The sequence below is a fragment of the Carcharhinus amblyrhynchos genome, chromosome 2 (assembly GCF_965287045.1).
Source record: "Carcharhinus amblyrhynchos chromosome 2, sCarAmb.v2.hapA, whole genome shotgun sequence".
Taxonomy (NCBI): domain Eukaryota; kingdom Metazoa; phylum Chordata; class Chondrichthyes; order Carcharhiniformes; family Carcharhinidae; genus Carcharhinus; species Carcharhinus amblyrhynchos.
This window is the reverse complement of record NC_137325.1, coordinates 38,606,651-38,627,876: the sequence shown is the minus strand read 5'-3', so window position 1 is coordinate 38,627,876 and position 21,226 is coordinate 38,606,651. Positions and strand designations below refer to the sequence as shown.

General features: G+C 42.8%; 1 protein-coding gene across 5 annotated transcripts in view; it reads right to left on the bottom strand.

Moving 5' to 3' along the window:
- hivep1 (HIVEP zinc finger 1) overlaps positions 1-21,226 on the bottom strand; it is a 291,276-nt gene that overhangs the window by 50,164 nt on the left and 219,886 nt on the right. For all 5 annotated transcript variants that reach the window (XM_080204735.1, XM_080204726.1, XM_080204744.1 and 2 more), the window contains 2 exons: positions 15,365-15,540; positions 13,211-13,312 (listed from right to left, as the gene is read on the bottom strand). In XM_080204735.1, coding sequence (XP_080060861.1) covers positions 13,211-13,312; positions 15,365-15,540 — 278 coding nt within the window. The remainder of the gene's footprint in view (positions 1-13,210; positions 13,313-15,364; positions 15,541-21,226) is intronic.

Genomic DNA, 21,226 nt, shown 5'->3' with positions numbered 1-21,226 from the left:
TCAGGAAACCCTCCTGCACACATTGGACAAAAACTGACCCATCTAAAGAACTCGCACTATAGCGTTTCCAGTCAATATTTGTAAAGTTAAAGTCCCTCAAACAACTATCCTGTTACTTTCGCTCCCATCCAGAATCATCTTTGCAATCCTTTCCTCTACATCTCTGCAACTTTTCTGAGACTTATCGAATCAGGGTGACCTCTCCTTTCCTGTTTCTAACCTCAGCCCATACTACCTCAGTGGACGAGTCTTCATCAAACGTCCTTTCTGCCACCATAATACTGTCCTTGATTAACAATGCCACATCTCCCCCTCTTTTACCAACTTCCCTGATCTTACTGAAACATCTAAACCCCAGAATCTGCAACAACCATTCCTGTCCCTGCTCAATCCATGTCTCTGAAATGGCCACAACATCGAAGACCCAGGAACCAACCCACGGTGCAAGCTCACCCACCTTATTCCGGATGCTCCTGGCGTTGAAGTAGACACACTTCAAATCACCTGCATGCCTGCCGGTACACTCCTGCGACCTTGAAACCTTATTCATGACCTCACTACTCACATTCTCCAGTACACTGGAGCAACAATCCAGATTCCCATTCCTCTGCTGAATTAGTTTAAACCCTCCCGAAGAACATTAGCAAATTTACTACCCAGGATGTTGGTACCCCTTTGGTCCAGGTGTAGACCATTCCATTTGAAGAGGCCCCAACTACCCCAGAATGAGCCCCAATTATCCAGGTATCTGAATCCTCCCCTCCTACACCTTCCTGTAGCCATGTGTTCAACTGCTCTCTGTCCCTATTTCTCTCCTTGCTAGCACATGGCACGGGCAACAAACCAGAGATAACAACTCTGTTTGTGTTAGCTCTTAGCTTCCACCCTAACTCCGAATTTCTGCCTTGCATCCCCATCCCTTTTCCTACCCATGTCTTTGTTGCCTATGTGGACCACAACACGGGGCTGGTCCCCCTCCCCCTTAAGGATCCCGAAAACACGATCTGAGACACCACGGACCCTGACACCTAGGAGACAACACCGACCGCAAGTCTCTCGTTCCCACAGAATCTCCTATCTGTCCCCTAACTACGAAGTCCCCAATGATTATTGCTCTACTCCTCTCCCCACTTCCCTTCTGAGTAACAGGGACAGACTCTGTGCCAGAGACCTGCACCCTGTGGCTTACCCTTGGTAAGTCGTTCCCCCCAAACAGTATCCAAAACAGTATACTTGTTATGCAGAGGAATGGCCACAGGGGATCACTGCACTGACTGCTTCTTACCCCTTCTAACAGTCACCCAAGTATCCTCATTTCTAGGAGTATGAACCTCCCTGTAGTTTTTATCTATTACTGTTGCAATTGGGTGCACTTCCTACAGCTGTACTCAGCTGGGACACTAATGGTGTCCCTCATCACAAACATCCCACAGGAGGAACATTGCATTGCCTGCATTGCCATCCTTGCTAACTTACCTTACTAAGAAACAAAAGAGAAAAAAAACTCATCTACTCTCACACCAAGTCTTTTTTTTTAAGGTTACAGGAGGGGGGAGGGTGGGAGACATTACACGTGCAGTGCCTTGGGTTTCCTCCCCATAGAAATTTATTGGGCAAAAAACTTCAAACCTTCCCAGGTCTCTCTGCTGCCTACTTCCGGTTTCCAGCTGCTCAGAAAAAAAACTCTGAAAAAAGTAAGTGAAAATAAACTTAGCTTATCTTATCTTCCAGCTCTCCCCTCAAAAATCACTCCCCTCTCTGCCCGCTCCACCGGAAGAATGAAGTATAGACAGGAGTAGAGACAAATATAATCAGGAGTATAGAGACACAGAGGGATCTGGGTGTGCAAGTCCATAGATCCTTAAAGGTGGCATCACAGGTGGAAAAGGTGGTGAAGAAGGCATAGTGCATGCTTGCCTTTATTGGACGGGGCAAAGAGTATAAAAGTTGGCATATGATGTTGCAGTTACATAGAGCGGTGGTTAGGCCATATTTGGAATACTGCGTCCCGTTCTGGTTGCCACATTACCAGAAGGACATGGAGGCTTTGGAGAGAGTGCAGAAAAGGTTTACCAGCATGTTGTCTCGTATGGAGGGTCTTAGCTATGAGGTGAGCTTGCATAAACTAGGGTTGTTCTCCCTGGAAAGACAGAGGTTGAGGGGCGACCTAATAGAAGTTTATAAAATTATGAAGGGCGTAGATAGAGTGAACAGTTGGAAGCTTTTTCCCAGGTCAGAAATGACAAACACAAGGGATCACAAGTTCAAGGTAAGGTGGGTAAGGTTCAATACAGATACGCAGGGGATGTATTTTACACAGGGAATGCACTACCAAGCAAGATGGTTGAGGCAGACATGCTAGGATCATTTAAGACTTATCTAGATAGCCACATGAACAGACTGGGAATAGAGGAATACAAATGGATTGTCTAGTTAGGAACACATGATCGTGCAGGCTTGGAGAGCCGAAGGGCCTGTTCGTGTGCTGTACTGTTCTTTGTTCTTACTGGAACGACGGAGGTTGAGGGGTGACCTGATAGAAGTTTACAAGATTATGAGAGTCATGGACAGAGTGGATAGTCATAAGCTTTTTCCCAGGGTGGAAGAGTCAATTACTAGGGGGCACAGGTTTAAGATGCGAGGGGTAAAGTTTGAAGGAGATGTACAAGGCAGATTCTTTACACAGAGGGTGGTGGGTGTCTGGAACCTGTTGCTGGGGGAGGTAGTGGAAGCAGATACGATAGTGATTTTTAAGGAGCGTCTGGATAATACATGACTAGGATGGGAATAGAAGGAAATGGTCCCCAGAAGGGTGGGAGGTTTTAGTTCAGTTGGGCAGCATGGTCGATGCAAGCTTGAAGGGCTTAAGGATCTGTTCCTGTACTGTAATTTTCTTTGCCCTTTTGTTCTTTGAACTACACTTTTTTATGGGGGGTGTTGTTTATTTCAGTGTCCATTACTCTACTAAGCAGATTTTGCCCCTTCTGAAGTTTGTAGTGTATCTTAATCTCCCAAAATATCTGGAGAGGTTGCATCAAAGGATTATTTTTCTGCCTACCAGCTACTGGATATAGGACTTTTGCTTAAATTAGCACTTAAATAAAGTAAAAACATAAAAAACATGTCGGGAAAGATCCAGTGCAGTAAGAAGCTACTTTCTACAAAATGAAGTTTGATATTTGCAGCATTTATTTTAGAGCTTCAGATCTGCATGTACATTGTGGGGAAATGGAGATAAGGTTCAGAAAATCATAAAATGCTTGCTTCTGAGTCAATAAAGATCTGAGTTAATAAGATTTCCAAGAAGGTCACACATATTGAGATCTCCAAGAAGACTGTGCATATCGATCTTCTTACTGTGTTTACCCCAATTTAATGCCAGCACCTCCACATCAAGATCCAGTGCACCAGAGCATGAAAAATATTGGAAAATTGAGTGAGTCAGAACATCATCTGCAGAGGAATCCATCTAATTTTCTCTACTAAATGAATGTTCTTATAGTATCGTGGGATATCTATAGTGCCAGTCAGCCCATCAGGTCTGTACCAACTCTCCAAAACAGCCCTATCCTCATAACCCCACGTATTTATCCAGCTAGCCTCCGTAACCTACACATCTTGAGACACTAAGGGACAATTTAGCATGACCAATCCACCTAATCTGCACATCTTTGGACTGCGGGAAGAAACCCATGCAGACATGGGGAGAATGTGCTAACTCCACACAGATAGTCACCAAGGCCGGAATTGAACCCAGGACGCTGTGAGACAGCAGTGCTAACCATTGTTTGGTCTTATGTGGTGGGTTCCTTTACGTTGTTTATCTAAGATAGATCAGTGCAGACTGAGCAGCTGAAAATATAGAATGAGAACAGTTTAACAAATAATTTGATTTAAAATAGTTCATGTCTATTTCTGAAGCTACTTCCTACAAAATACAGCTTGATATTTGCAGCATTTATTTTAGAGTTTTAGATCTGCATGTACATTGTGCAGAAATGGAGATGGGAAGGTTCAGAAAATCATAAAATACTTGCTTCTGAGTCAATAAATCAAAAAGCAACCAACCAGAACCTACTCTTATGTTAGCAATAGGCAAGATTCCCACTGACAAACTTGCACGTCTCTTATGGTGTTGCACACAGAAACAAGTTAGATTAGTTAAGGGCATAAATGGATAGAGGTGGGGGAAAGGGGGAACGTAGGTGGGTGAGAAAGTAGGAGAAAGAAAGGGAGGGGAGACTGGAAGACCACCAAGGAAGCAGGAAGTGGCAAATGCATATGGACAGTTTTTTAAAACCACCCACTGCATTAGCATCCGACTTCTAGGTTCTTGAACCAAATAGTACAGGTGGGCATGATGACTTACATAAGTCTACTTCAATTGAAAGGAACCCTGAGAAAATGAAATCTGAAATATTGTCCAGCTGTTTGAACAGAGGAGGAAACTGCATTAATGGATTCTCAATGCTGCAAGGCAGTATTTCACTTTAATGATCTCTCTAAAGATGATGCTATGATATGCAAGAATGAGCAGGGAGGTTCTCTTCTTTGCAAACTGGAGGAAGACTCTTGCCTTCAAGAACAAAGAAACCTGATCGGAGATTGCACAGGAGATTAACTGCTGAAGTGGAGTGGCAGAAGAGATTCAGGTCAGAACAGATGAACAGAATGGCATATTCAAGTACATCCCAATGTACGTGCAACAACAAATCCTTTTCCCCTCTCTGCCTTCCCAAGCCTGTTTTGTACATTACTCCTAATACCATCTTATCTTGTAGGTGCACCCATCCCTCTCTGTCTGTGCACTTCTTCAAATCTTTATCTAACTATCTATCACTTCATCTCATTCTCTTTTTAATACAATGACACACATATGCCATATAATGATACTCAACAGATGTTGTCCATTCACTCAGTGCATCCTATTACTCTCACTCATAGGTCTTTTCTCACCTTCTTTGCTGGAGAAGGGAGCACAGAACACCAGAGAAAGGCAGAGACCTGGATGTGGCCCTCCAACCATTACTATATTGATCGCTGCAGAGAAGGCAGCATCAGAGACAAGGTGACATGTTGGGAGATCAGAGATAGAAGCCTTCCAAATATGTGGTTACTGTTGCTCAGTCACTTTGTATGCCATTCAGCCTCATACTGACTAAATGTCCACAGCCAGTGAAATATGATAATATTCAAAGAGTTGACATCACATAAGAACATAAGAAATAGGAGCAGGAGTAGGCCATCCAGCCCTTCGAGCCTGCCCCGCCATTCAATAAGATCATGGCTGATCTGTCGCTGCTCAGTTCCACTTTCCCGCCCTCTCCCCATAACCCTTAATCCCCTCTCCTATCAAAAACCCATCAACCCGCGTCTTAAAAATATTTAGCGAGGCAGCCTCCACCACTTCAACGGGCAGAGAATTCCAGAGATTCACCACCCTTTGAGTGAAGAAGTTCCTCCTCAACTCCGTTCTAAACCGCCCCCCTTTTATCTTGAGGCTGTGCCCCCTAGTCCTACTGTATTTTTTGAGCGGGAAGAGTCTTTCCACCTCTATCCTATCCATCCCATTCATCATCTTATACGTCTCAATGAGATCTCCCCTCATTCTTCTAAACTCTAACGAGTACAAGCCCAGTTTATTCAGCCTCTCCTCATAGCTCAACCCCCTCAACTCCGGTATCAGCCTAGTAAACCTCCTCTGCACTCCCTCCAAGGCCAAAATATCCTTGCGCAGGTGCGGCGCCCAAAACTGCACACAGTACTCCAGCTGCGGCCTCACCAATGCCCTATACAGCTGCAGCAAGACCTCCTTACTTTTATATTCAATCCCCCTCGCTATGAAGGCCAGCATCCCATTCGCCTTCCTGACCACCTGCTGCACCTGCAAGCTGGGTTTTTGCGACTCATGCACAAGGACCCCGAGGTCCCTCTGCACCGTCGCCTGTTGCAGTTTTTCGCCCCGTAAGTAATAGTCCTTCCTACCATTCTTCCTACCAAAGTGGACCACCTCACACTTGCCAACATTAAATTCCATTTGCCATTTCCTGGCCCATTCGCCCAGCCTATCTAGATCCTTCTGTAGACTCTCCACACCCTCCGCACAATTTGCCGTTCCCCCAATCTTGGTGTCATCAGCAAATTTCGACACCCTACACTCGGTTCCCTCCTCCAGATCATCTATATAAATGGTAAAAAGCTGAGGCTCTAAACCTTGTCCTTCATTTTCACAGGCATGTCAAGTATCTGTCTGCAGTTGGTGCAGAAGGATGAAAACTCAGAAGTCATTCATTCTGAGAATGCTCTGTCACAAGATATTTGGAGGCAACTCATCAGCTCAGATACACACACCTCAGTAAGGCTGCCAAGACAAAGTTGTAACTTCACATGATGCCTTGCACGTCACAAACGAGCAACAGGTAGAGGGAGAGGTGAAGATCTCTGGAGAATGCTCTGCTCAGGTTGATGCAGACGATGAGTCTTGAGAGCAGTTGAGAAGAGGAAAGCATGGCCATTCACATGAAGCATTAAATGAGACAATCAAGCAAGCGCATATTGGCCCTTGCCAATAGTCTACATACTTTGAATGGTATCTTAAGCAGGATTCATGGAACCCCAGTCTTGGTCCTTCAGCACCCCATTGGTATGCAGCAAAGTACTCTACAGCTTAATATTAGTAGGGCATTGAGGGGAAAGATGGATCTACTTGAAATCCTTTCAGTTCTCATCTGTTGGTCCAAATCCCACCACTATTCTACCACCATCAGTCAAAGCCCTTCATTATGTCTCCTGTCTGATGATTGAGTTTACTCCTGTACAAATACAGCTGGGAGAAATTTTGGCAGAACAATCAAGGGCTCCAAAGCCAGAGAATGTTGGCCAAGAGTACCTCAGTAGTCACAGCAGGGACATGATTAGCCTGCCTCAAACTCTGCTGATACCCAGATGTTGTCGGCGAAAAAAAACTCATGTTGAACTGATGTTGACAAATGGGAATGCAGGTGCACAAACTCCAAAGAATTGGGAAATCACTTCTTAAGTAGCAAAAGCAAACTATCAGAATGAGTACCATTTCATTTAGGCAAGGAATCAGGAGCAGAGTGGAATAATTGCAGAATCGTTACCCCCATAATTGTTCAACCTCCTCAATTCCCAAAGTCCTCTTAAGAACATAAGAGCATTAATAAGAATAGTCCATTTGGCTGCTTGAACCTGCTCTGCCATTCAATAAGATAGCTGATCTGAATTTGGTCTTCGCTTCACTTTCCAGTCTGCCCCTCATAACCCTTGATTCCCTTGTGGTGGGTTGCCTTGCTTTCATTTCAAATTCCACCAAGTCTGGGAAACACATGCACGCAAGAGTTAAATGCAAAAACTTCAGTATTTAAATTGGTAACACAATCTCTTGAAGAGATTTCACACATTCAGTCATATATGCTGTTGTCAAATGCAGAAGTTGGCAGCTTGCAGTTGGCTTCCTGACACACTGCCAATTTTGGGCCTTTTAATCCGCACACCGTGTTTTTAAAATTCCACCCCTCTATCAAATTGGGTGGAGTGGGTTATACAGTGTCAGACAGAAGTTTAAAACTGAGGAAATGAGATGTCATTCACTTTGGATCAAATAAATATAAATACAAACAATATTTAAAAAAGATAAGAGATTAGGGATTGTTGATAAACAGGAATCAGGTATGCAAGTAGACAAATCATTACAAGTTAGTGTAATAAAAATAGGAAATGTTATAACGCACTCAGCAAATCAGATAGGAAGAGTTAATATTTCAGGCTGATGACCCTACTGCAGTGATGGTCACTTTTATCTCTTGCATTCCCCCCATCATGCCTGAAACTTCTGTACCCTGGAATGTTGAGATGCCAGTCACAGAGTCATACAGTGCAGAAGAGGTCCTTCAGCCTACCATGTCTGCACCGACACATGAAAATCACGTAAACTATTTAACTAATCCCACTTACCAGCACTAGGCACATAGCCTTGAATGTTATGATGTGCCAAGTACTTCTTGAAATGTGTGAGGCAACCAATCTCCCTTACAGACAGCACATCCCAGGCTGTCAACACCCTCTGGGTAAAAAGGTTTTTCTTCACATCCCTGCTAAACCTTCTGCCCCCTCACCTTGAACTTGTCCCCTCATAACTGACTCTTCAATTAAGAAGAGCTGGCCCTTAGCCACAATGTCCATGCCTCTCAATCTTGTACATCTTGATCAGCCTTCTATGCTCCAATGAAAACAACCCAAACCTATCCAACCTGTCTTCATAACTTAAATGTTCCATCTGAGGTAACATTCTGGTGAATCTTCTCTGCACTCTCTCCAGTGCAATCACATCCTTCCTTCACAGTACTCCAGCTGTGGCCTCAGCAAAGTTTTATACAACTCCAACATGACTTCCCTGCTTTTGTAATCTATGTCTTGATTGATAAAGACAAGTATCCCATATGTATTTTTCACCACTCCACTAACAAGCCTTTCCGCTTTCAGAGATCTATGGACAAATACACCAAGGTGCTTTTATTCCTCAGAACCTCCTAGTGTCATGTTCATTGATTATTTCCTCGTCAAATTACTCCTTCCAAACCGTATCACCTCCCACTTTTCAAGTTCTATCTGCCACTTAACTGCCCGTTTGACCATTCTGTTAATATCTTCCTGTAGTCTAAGCCACTCAAACTCATTGTTAACCACCCAGCCAACTTTTGTGACATCCGCAAACCTATTAACCCTACCTCCCACATGGTCATCTATGTTATTTATATAAATGATAAATAATAGGGGACCCAGCACAGATCACTGTTGTATGTCACTGGCTTCCAGTTACTAAAGCTATCGCTTGTCATCACCTTCAGTCTCCTAAAGCTGAGCCAATTTTGAAGCCACCTCCTCAAATTACCTTGTATCCCACGTACATCTGCCTTCTTTATAATTCTCCCATCTGGGACTTTGTCAAAGGCTTTGCTGAAATCCACGTAAACTATATCAATCGCACTCTTCATCCACACAACTGTCACCTCCTCAAAAAATTCAATCAAATTTGTTCAATATTACCTCCCTCTTACAAAGCTATGCTGACTATCCGTGATCAAAATTTGCCTCTCCAACTGTAGATAGATTCTCTTCTTCAGCATTAGAACATAGAACATAGAACATTACAGCGCAGAACAGGCCCTTCGGCCCACGATGTTGCGCCGACCAGTTTTTTAAAAAAAACACTGACCCACTAATCTAAACCAATCCCTTTTCGTCCATAAACCTATCCACAGATCTCTTAAACGTCCCCAAACTAGGCGCATTTACAACCGCAGCAGGCAAGGCATTCCAATCCCTCACCACCCTCTGGGTAAAGAACCTACCCCTGACATCCGTCCTATAACTACCCCCCCTTAATTTAAAGCCATGCCCCCTCGTGCTAGCTTTCTCCATCCGAGGAAAAAGGCTATCACTATCCACCCTATCTAAACCTCTAATCATCTTATGTGTTTCAATAAGATCCCCTCTTAGCCTCCTTCTTTCCAGTCTCTCCAATATTTTCTCTACCGCTGACGTGAGGCTCACCGGTCTGTAGGTCCCTGGCTTATCTCTACGACCATTCTTAAATTGCGGAACCATGTTAGCTGTTCTCCAGTTTCTGGCATCTCTCCTGTGGCCAGTGAGGAATTAAGAATTTTGTTCAGAACCCCTGCAATCTCTTCTCTTGCCTCCCACAGCAGCGTCAGACACAATTCACCTGGCCCTGGAGATTTGTCCACTTTAAAGCCTGCCAACACCTTCAATATCTTGTCCTTCCCTTTGTCGATTTGCTCAAGAACCTTGCAATCTCTCTCAAGTTCCATACCATCATCCACATTCCCTTGGGTAAAGACGGATGTTAAGTATTAATTCAACACTCCACCGCTGTCCTCTGGCTTCACCCATAGACTGCCCCATTAGTTCCTATTCTTTCCCTGGTTATCCTTTTCCCATTGATACACTTAAAGAATATCTTGAGATCTGCCCTACTTTTACCAGCCAGAGCTTTCCCAATATCCCCTCTTTGCTCTCTTAATTGCTTTCTTAAACTCCACCCTGCACTTTCTGCACTCCACTAATGCCTCCACTGATTTGCTTCCCTTGTACCTGTTAAAAGCCTCTCTTTTCCTTCTCATTGTACCCAGAATATCTCTGGTCATCCATAGTTTTTCGAGCTTGTTACCTCCTTCCTATCACCCTAAAGGGAACGTACTGGGTTGGTACCCTCTCAATTTCCTTTTTGAATGCCCTCAATTGCTGTTTTGTAGATTTCCCTACAAGTAGCTGTTTCCAGTCTACCTTGGCAAGATCTGGCCTTATTTTATTAAAATCCTCTCTCCCCTAGTCCAAAACTTTCCTTTGCAATTTGTCTATATTTATTGTCCATAACAATCTTAGATTGTACTATGTTGTGGTTGCTTTCATTAAAATGCTCCCCCATCATCAGCTCAACCACCTGTCCAACTTCATTCCTCAGAATTAGGTCCAACACTGTATCGTCTCTTATTGGACTCTCTAAATATTTACCTAAAAAATTCTCCTAAATACATTTTAAGAAATCCACTCCATCCAAGCCCTTGGGATTAATTGGGATAGACACTATGTCTATCCTAATCAATGTTGGGAAAGTTGAAATCACCTAAAATAATTATCCTATTATTGTTTTTTTTTTACACACTGCTGTGAATTGTGCACACATTTCCTCCTCAATTTCTCGCTGACTATCTGGGGGTCTATAATAGATACCTAGCAATGTGGTTACCTCTTTTTTATTCCTACCCACAAAGCTTCATTTAATGCCTCCTCCAAGATATCATCTCTCCTTACAGGAGTAACTGACTTCTTAACTAAAAATGCAATGCCTCTTTTCTTTTATCCCCTCCTGTCTTACCTGAAGATTCTATATCCTAGAGTATTGAACCAATCCTGGCCCTCCCTCAACGGTGCAGCTACGATGATAACTGTATCACAATTCCATGTCAATCCTCATCCTTAACTCATCCATTTTATCTGTAATACTCCTGGCATTAAAGTAGAGGCCATCCAGCCTGGCCTTATTCTCTTGAAACTTAATACAGCTATACTGTCTCTGACTTGAAACATAACCAGAAAATACTGGAAAATCTCAGCAGGTCTGACAGCATCTGTGGAAAGAGAATACAGCTAACCATTCACATACACACGGGACAGGGTAGGTGTAGGAAAATGCTTTGTTGAAATGGCGGCGCAGACTCGTTGGGCTGAAGGGCCTGTTTCCCGTGCTGGGTTGTTCTTTGTTCTAACATTTTGAGTCTAGACGACCCTACGTCAGATCTTTCCTCTGACTTGATTGTTTGACTGTATTATGCTGTGTCCCTTTCTGCTAACAATCTGTGTCCCCTCCTGAAGCCGAATTAGTTTAAGTTCCTCCCAACAGCAAACTAGCAAACCTTGCCCACAAGGGGTTCAGGTGTAGATCATCTCGATTGCATAGGTAAAGTACAGCTTGTGCAGTCCTGTCCTTCTTTCAATCAAGTCTGAGTGTTGGAAACGATATATTTCCTTTTATGTGCTGATCAATTTGTAAATTCACCTGCCTTACCAAATAGGCTTCTTGAATTACAATATATGCAATTTAGCCTTCTAATCCTCCTATGTGCCTTTGCATGCCTACGTCTTCTTTGCCTGCTGGACTGACCTAGTTTTCCTTCCATATTTGACTGAATCTTGCTCCCAATTGTACATCTCCTTTGTGTCTCATCCTCCTACCAAATTAGTTTAAAACCAACAGCATGAATAAAAACATTTTGGCATAAAACATTTTCATCTGCCTTCTAGATCTTTTGATAGTGATTTAAAATCTCTGATCCACTTGCCAGAAAGAAAGATTTTCTTTATCTACTCTACCGAAGTCTCTTATCATCTTGATGACCTTGATAAGGTTAACCTTCTCTGTTCCATGGAGGACAATCTTAATTTTCTTAATCTCTCCTCATAACTGAAGATCTCGCATCCCTGGTAATCCTCCAGACATGGACAGAATGTACAAGCTCCACACGGACAGTAACCCAAGGTCCTTGGCACTGTGAGGCAGTAGCGCTAACTAGGGGGACTAGCTAGTAAATATATAGAGTTATGGTGATAGGATTGTGGTTGATGCAGACTTGATGGGCTGAATGGCCTCCTTCTAAACTGTAAGATTCTATGATTCTAAGCCAGTGTGCTCATAGTATACTATCTTTCCATTAAGGCTTCTCAAAATGTGTGCTTCACATTTCTGCATCCAATTCATCTGCCATGCTTTGGCCCATTTCACTATCCTGCCAATGTGGCTTTGAAGCTTATAACTGTCTCATCAGAATTTATAATTTTGTTTCATGTCACCTGAAAACGTTATAATGCTGCTAGGTTGTTTATAAAAATTGAAAAGAGTAATAAGCCCAAATCTAGCCACTACAAATCAGCTTTCAATCTGAAAACTATCCATCACCTTTGGTACAAGAGTAATAGACACTTTGGATACATTGTATAAAGAAGGTTTCCACTGATGTTAAGGTGGCAAATCGATAAAATTCCAGTAATATTGTGTGTTTTCCGTGATCACTTAATAATCACACCACACAGTTGGTTGTTTCACCTCCATCTATGGACATCCATTCAACTGAGGAAGTAACATCGATTTTGACTTCCAGCAGGTACTTTACAAATAAAGGTCAAAGTTGATAACAATACTTTTGGCTTTGCATAAAACACAGCCCAAGCAAATTTAATACCCAGGGAGCACCGGCTGACTTTCAAGTCAATTAATTAGAGAGGTGTTAGGAAGGCCTCAGTGGAGTAGGTCCATTAGTTTCTTGTGGAAGGTTTAACGAGATTTCCTGCTCCTTGTGGCCCAGAAGAAAACAAACAAATACATTACTTTCTGAGTCACTTGTGGTCCCAGATTCGCCTGTCCTGACTGGAAAGCCATTATTGCTTCCCTGTCAAGCCATAAATTAAAACTGCAGTTAAATCCTAATCAGAGACAGTTTGTATATTTGAGGAAGAACTGCAGTGTCTCCAGGCTGGTTCCGCACTCACTTGTTCAAAAGAGCAGAATAAAATTGCAATACTGGGAAGGCAGTGGATATGGAGTGGATTTAAGCCTGGATTCCATTGGGTGAGCAGTATTAAAATTGGGCCTCGTACAGAATGTCCATACCTGACTCATCGGTGTCTTGATCCTCAAATGGAGCAGTGGTCACTCCTATTTCCATGCACTTCTTGCTATGAGCTTTGGACTTCATGTGCTTGGTCAGGTTTCCTTTGGAAACAAACAAAATACCAGCTAGATCAGCTTTTACGGGGGAGTGACAGAATCCATGTTTAACCTCATTTGAAGCAATTCAAGTCAGTCACTTGACTACACATACCAGCAAATTTGCAAATTGAGCTACTTCTCTTCAATATTCGTTTTATCAATGATTCAACAGCTAGCTCTATATGAAATCGATAATAAAAAGCTTTGTGTCAACATCATAGAGATCAGAAAGGTACACCCTTCATAAGTAAATCATTATTCCTGCTTTTGAAAGCAAAACCAACACCAGGGGCCACACCCCATAATGCAGGATACCAAGATTAAGAATCACAGAAACCCATGAAACCCTACAATGCTGAAAAGGGCCATTTAGCTCATCGAGTCTGCATCGACAAGAAGCCCACCTAGGCCTTATGCCCGTTACCCCGCTAATCCCTCTAACCTACGAATCCTGGGACACTAAGGGGCAATTTAGCATGGCCAAAGCACCAAAGACCCGCACATATTTGGAATGTGGGAGGAAACCAGAGCACCCCGAGGAAACTCGCACAGACACGGGGAGAACATGCTAAAAGACAAGCCAAGCCAGAAATAATAATTAGGTGCCACCAAGCTTTGGTTTTACAAGTTTGAAGATTTGGAAGGAAGGAAAGACTGAGGGAGGGAAGGAATGCCATAGATTTCAGATCCTACTTGAAAATGAGTCAGAGTGGAAAACTGCAAAAAACCTTGATTTATACAAGTAGAGGTTGCCAGGTTGCTTCTCATTCTGGTTTTTTTTAAATATAGCTCCACATCGCTATGCATCTTTTTGGTGCTACATTTTCTTTTACAAGCACACATACAATAGGAAGCATTAAGTTCAAGGGGGTAGAAAGCAAATAACTATCATCAACCAATGTTGGTAATTCATGTCTTGAGTTCAATGATCCCTATCATTGGTCTGCTTAAAAATGTAATTTGTGGATGCTCTTCACAGTTTAGAAAAGACATCATCCTTAGTTGAGTGGCAACATTCTCATCTAAGCAGAAAGCCGCAAGTTCAAATTCAATCCAGGACTTTGGCGCTTAATCTAAACGGAAATGTCAAAATGAGCAAAGTTGTAGTCCTTTCAGATGAGATATTAAACTGAAGCCCTGCCTATCCTATCAATGAACAATTAAACATCCCATAACACTATTTGGAGAAGAAAAGTGGGAAGAGGTATGGGAAGTTTCATTTGCTGCGTTGAATGTCAAACAGGTGGTAATGAGCCAAAGGCGGCAGGTATAAAGCTTACAACTCCATCCCCACTTCTGATCAGGACAACACTCTCTTGAAAGAGGCTGACTGCTGAACAGATGAAGCACATGTATGTTTCAAGTGGCAAGCTCTTTTAAAATGCAAACTGGGATCTTGCGATGTACATTGGACCAAATGCCCTTTTTGGCAATTTGGGAGCAGCATAGAACGCACACACCACCTATTTCTACCTGATGGCACAACTATAAAGGACCAAAAACTATAAGCATAGAATAAGCAATAAGAAGTCTCACAACATCAGGTTTATTTGGTAGCAAAAACCACCAGCTTTCGGAGTGCTGACCCTGCCTCAGGTGAGTGGGATTTTAGTTCACAAGCAGGGCATATAAAGACAAACTTAATTTACAAAATAATGATTCGAATGCAAGTCCTCAAGATAACAAGTGATGACCAATAAATGCAACCTTGCTAACATCACCGACCAATTCACTGCTGGTTGTGGATTTTCTAATCCAGCTGATGGCTCTTGGATGATCTAGATCCTAAGTCACAATTCTTAAATATTTTATGTTTGCTTAAAACTGAGAAAGAAATACAGACAAATGAAGATCAGGACAGTTATCTGAATTGGACATTTTGCACTCCCATCTTTGGGGCTGTGACTTAACAATGACATAAAGAGAGGGGATCATACAACAGCTTTAACAATCTGCATAATGGGCATTGCATAACGCTTGCAAATAGAATCTGCATACATGGGTAAACTTTGGTGTATTTAAGAGATGATACTGCATGTAACACCATCAGCTTACCTTTCGTTTTAAAGGAGAAGTTGCAGTATGTGCAGTGATAAGGTCGTAGGTCAGTATGGGTGCGAATGTGTTTCCTCAACATGCTCGGCTTCTTGCAACGTATTCCACATTCCTCACAAATGTACTTGCCCCTCCCTCGGCCCCGAACATACACATACTCTTCATTTGATTTGTATCTTTAAAAAGAAAAATAAAGTTGGATTATAAATTAATGTTACTTTAGTTTTTCTGGTTCCCAAAATATTTAGAATTGTGTGAATTACAAGTGAAAAATGTAACTGAATGAGCACACCCTATTCACACTAAAACTCAATTTCAGTTATGCATTTTCACAAGACATTGAGGATAATTTAACCCCTATCTTTACCCACAGCAGAACTAGTAAGAACATTAAATACAATCCACTGCAAATATGCCTACTTTTAATTTAACTCCACAAGTATTATAGTGTGAGTAACTTGTTCTGAACAAGTAAATTGGCAATACAAGTTTCCTTTTCTTAAAATTTGGAAGCCATTTGAAGTTAACAGCAACGTCTCCCTTTCCGAAATGGGCTCAGCCATTAGGTGCGATTCTCCAACTGGGCAGCACTTGCCAAATAATCCTGAGTGTGCTAATACTGACAGTAACAAGCAATTTAAAATCTAACTCATAACATGGCTTATTTATATTTGTTTGAAGTAACATACATATATTCTCTGCAAACAAAAGGAATATGTCCAAACCCTGCCCCTTTCTTTGAATTACCCGGGAGCTTGGGGGGGCCAAATCCCTGTTGCTTTCTCCATGAGAACACTTTGGCAAGTCCTTTTCTCCTGTAGTATAAATCATTTGAAATTTGGCATTCTTGAATTTGCCCAAGTGTGCCAGACAAACAGCTTTAGCAGTGTGCCTTTCTTTTATTCAGGACTTTATATGCCCCTCTTCAATGCAATTATTGTCTTTCTAATCATGAATCTTACTTCTAACATTTCTCTCACAATGACAGATCTGATGAAAGACAAGAGCAACATCCCATAACTTCTGGCAAAGTTATGGCAGCAGAATGCTATCATCTACAAAGAAATTCACAACCATACACAGAAGCACAGTAAGAGCAAGATAATAGCTAAGGAAAAGGCAGGACCTGTCAGAGATGTGTGTGTTAATTTCAATGCTGATGCTAAAGATGTGGGTTGGGATCTCAGTAAGAAATTTGTCTCTATCTGCTTTGAGGGGGATGATGCAGATATTCTAGTTAAAGAAGAGGAGTGTAAAATATTAGATGCAATACACATATTAAGAGAGAGGGCGTATTGGAGGGGCTGACATCCTTGAAGTAGTTAAATCACCAGGGAGATAAATTCTATCTCAGATTGTTAAAGGAAGCCAGGGAGGAAATAGTGGCTGCTCAGAGGATTATTTTCCAATTCTCACTAAATACAGGTGAGGTACCAGAGGATTGGCAGTCTGCAAATGTTGTATCACTACTTAATACAAGGTGTCACGGAAAGACTAAACAATAATAGGCTGATCAATCTGACTTTGATGGTGGGCAAATTAAATGTATCTACTCAGAGCCAACATAAACAGACTCAGAGAGAGGAACTGATTTATCTGGGATAGACAGCATGGTTTTTTTAAGAGAAGGTTGTGCCTTACTAATTTAATAATTTTTCTGAGGAAACAATGAGGAGGATTGATGAGGGTAGTGAAGTAGATGTTGCCTGCATGAATTTTAGTAAGGCATTTGACAAGTACTGTCATGGCAGACTGGTCAGAGAAATAAAAGCCCATGGGATATAGAAAAATGTGGCAAGTTAGATCCAAAATTGTCTCAGGAACCGGATACAAAGGGTAGTTAATCGAAGTTCGGTACTTTGGTACCTCACCTGTATTTAGTGAGGATTGGAGAATAATCCTCTAAGCAGCCACTATTTCCTTCCTAGCTTCCTTTAACAATCTGAGATAGAATTTATCTCCCTGGTGATTTATTCACTTCAAGGATGTCAGTCCCTCCAATACTTCCTCTCTCTTAATATGTTTATTGCATCTAATATTTCACACTCCTTTTCTTTAACTAGAATATCTGCATCATCCCCCTTAATGTAGATAGAGACAAATTTCTTATTGAGGGCCCAACCCACATCTTTAGCATCAGCATAGAAATTAACACACACATCTCTGACAGGTCCTGTCTTTTGCAAATGGAAAACATTTTCCACGGGTGCAGTGTTGAGTCCTGAACTACTAGTATACAATAATGATTCGGATGTAAATGTGGGTAGCATGATTGGGAAATTTGCAGATGACATAAAAATTGGCCACGTAGTTGATAGAGAAGAGGATAATGGTTGTTGCTAGAATTATATCAATGGTTTAGTTGAGTGGGTGGTAAAGTGGCAGATGAAATTCAATCTAGAGAAGTGAGATAATGCATTTGGAGAGGGCAAACAAAGCTATGGAATACAAAATAAATGGGAGGATACTGAGAGTGGTAGAGGAAGTGAGAGATCTTGGAATGCATGTGCACAGGTCCCTGAAGGTGGCCCGACAAGTCATAGTTATACAGTGCAGAAAAGGCCCGTTGGCCTATCAAATCTGTATTCGGCAATAACTGCCACTAAGGTCATGCTAATCCCATTTTCCAATATGTGCCCCATATCCTTGAATGATACAAAAAATGAAAACGCTGGAAAATCTCAGCAGGTCTGACGCATCTGTGGGGAGGGAATAGAGCCAACATTTCAAGTCTAGATGACCCTTTGTCAGAGCTAAGAGCAAAGAAAATCAGCAGAGATTGGGTCAAGGGAAAAGGCAGGAGGAGGTGTGGAATGGGACTAAGGGAATGTAAATGAAGTTACAGAAGGCTGTGAAGGTGCTAAGAGTATCCATTAAGTGATCAGAATTTGAGAATGGCAGAACAAAGGTACAGATTATTAAAAGACTTATTGAGGAATGTGGCAGTTGCACTGAGGGAGGCAAGAGAAGGGTTGGGGGGGTGTGAAAAGGAGAGCTAGAATGAAGAAGTGGAAAAAAAAATGAAAAACAAGGGTGATAAAGTGGATGAATGAAATGAACTGGAACAAAATAAATGGAAATGGTGGAGGGAAGGTGGAGGAGAGAGTTCATCCTCTGAAGTTGTTGAACTCAAATGTTCGGTCCAGAAAGCTGTGAAGTGCCCAATCAGAAAATGAGGTGCTGTTTCTCTAGTTTGCATTGGGATTCGCTAGAACATTGCACAAGGCCAAGGACGGACATGTGGACAGGAGAGCAGGGTGGTGTGTTGAAGTGGCAAGCGACAGGAAAGTCAGGGTCCTGCTTGTGGACGACTGAAATTGTTCAGCAAAGCAGTCACCCAGTCTACGTTTGGTCTCTCCAATGTAGGATAGACCGCATTTGGAGCAGCAAATACAATAGACCAGATTGAAGAAGGTGCATGTGAAACACTGCTTCATCTGAAAGGGGTGTTTTGGACCTGGGAGGAGATAAAGGGGCAGGTGTTACACCTTCTACGACTGCATGGGACGGTGCCGTGGCCAGGGGGTGAGGTGTTGGGTGTGATGGAGGAATGGACCAGGCTGTCCCAGAGGGAGTGGTTCCTGCAGAAAGCTGACAGGGTGGGTGAGGGGAAGATGTGTTGACTTATGGCATCATGCTGGAGTTGGCGGAAATGGCAGAAGGTGATCCTTTGAAAATGGAAATTGGTGGGGTGAAAAGTGAGGACAAGGGGACCCCTATCTTCGTTCAGGAAGGAAGGGGTGGAGGTGAGAGCAATGGTCTGGGGGATAGGTTGGACACATTTGAAAACCCTATCCACCACAATGGCTGGAAAGCCATGACTGAGGAAGAAGGAAGACTGTATAAAATACAGGTTAGGCCGTAGCTGGAATTCCGTGTACAGTTCTGGTCACCACATTGCAGGAAGGACTTAATTGCTCTGGAGAATTTTTTATTTATTCATTCGTGAGACATGAGCTGGCTGGCCAGCATTTATTGTCCATCCCTGGTTGCCCTTGAGAAGGTGGTGATGAGCTGTCTCCTTGAATCGCTGAAGTCCATGTGCTGTGGGGTTGACCCACAATGCCATTAAGGGGAAGGGGGGGGTTCCAGGATTTTGACCCAGCGACTGCAAAGGAATGGCGATATATTTCCAAGTCAAGACACTGAGTAGCTTAGAGGGGAACTTGCAGGTGGTGGTGTTCCCATGTATTTGCTGCCCTTGTCCTTCTAGGTGGACATGGTCATACATTTGGAAGCTGCTGTCTAAGAGTCTTTGGTGAATTCTGCAGTGTATCTACTAAGCGTTGGTGGTGGAGGGAGTGGATGTTCGTAGATGTGGTACCAATCAAGTGTGCTGCTTTGTCCTGAATGATGTCAAGTTCTTGAGTGTTGTTGGAGTTGCACCCATCCAGGCAAGTGGAGAATATTTCTGACTTGTGCCTTATAGATGATGGATAAGCTTTGCAGAGTGAGGAGATGAGTTACTTACCGCAGTATTCCTAGCCTCTGACCTGCTCTTGTGGCCACTGTGTTTATGTGGTGAATCCAGTTGAGTTTCTGGTCAACAGTAACCCTAAGGATGTTGACAGTGGGGGATTCAGTAATGATAACACCATTGAATGTCAAGGGCCAGTGATTAGGGTGTCTCTTATTGGTGATGGTCATTGCCTGGCATTTGTGTGGCACGAACGTTACTTGCCACTTGTCAGCCCAAGCCTGGATACTGTCCAAATCTTGTTGCATTTGAACATGGGCTGCTTCAGGATCTGATGAATGGTGCTGAACATTGTGCAATTATCAGTGAACATCCCCACTTCTGACCTCATGACGGAGGGAGGGTTATTGATGAAGCAGCTAAAGATTGTTGGGCCTAGGACACTAGCCTGAGGGACTCCTGCAATGATGTCCTGAAGCTGAGATGACTGACCCTCCACAATCACAACCATTCTCCTATGTACCAGGTATGGCTCCAACCAGCAGAGTGTTTGCCCCCTGATACCCATTGATTCCAGTTTTGCTAGGGCTCTTTAATGCCACACTTGGTCAAATGCAGCTTTGATGTCAAGGGCTGTCACTCTCATCTCACCTCACCTCTGAAAATCAGCTCTTTTGCCCATGTTTGAACCAAAACTGTAATGAGGTCAGGAGTGAGTGACCCCGGCAAAACCCAAACTGGGCTTCAGTGAGCAGGTTAGAGAAATTTCAAGATTTACAAGAATATTATCAGGGCTTGAGAATTGCAGCTATGAGGAAAGATTGGATAGAATCAAAGATCATAAACAAATCATAGAATCCCTACAGTACAGAAGGAAGCCATTCGGCCCACTGACTCTGCACCGACTCTCTGACACAGTATCTTAACCAGACCCTCTGCCCACCCTATCCCTGTAATCCCACAAAGGCTGGGGTTGTTTTCATTGGAACTGAGGAGACTGAGGAATGACTTGATTGAGATGTGCAAGATTATGAGGGGCCTTCCTAGAATGACAAGAATGCATTGTTTTTCCTAGTGGAGAGGTCAATTACCAGGGGGCACAGATTTAAGGTGATTGGTAGAAGGATTAAAGGGGGCATGAGAAAAAACATCTTCACCCAGAGGGTGGTGGGAGTTTGGAATTTGCTGCCTGGTTTGATGGTAGAGGCACAAACTTCAACTTATTTAAAAGGTACCTGAATCTGCACCTAAAGTGCTAAACCTGCAAGGCTATGGACTGGATGCTAGAAGGTGGGATTGGAACTGACAGCTAGTTTTGTCTTTTTCAGCTGGAGAAGACACATTATGGGTGTTGTGTCTGCACCAGCTGAAAAAGACAAAACTAGCTGCATAAACACTACACATCATGCAACCAAGTTATACAAGCAAAAAGACTACATAAACCA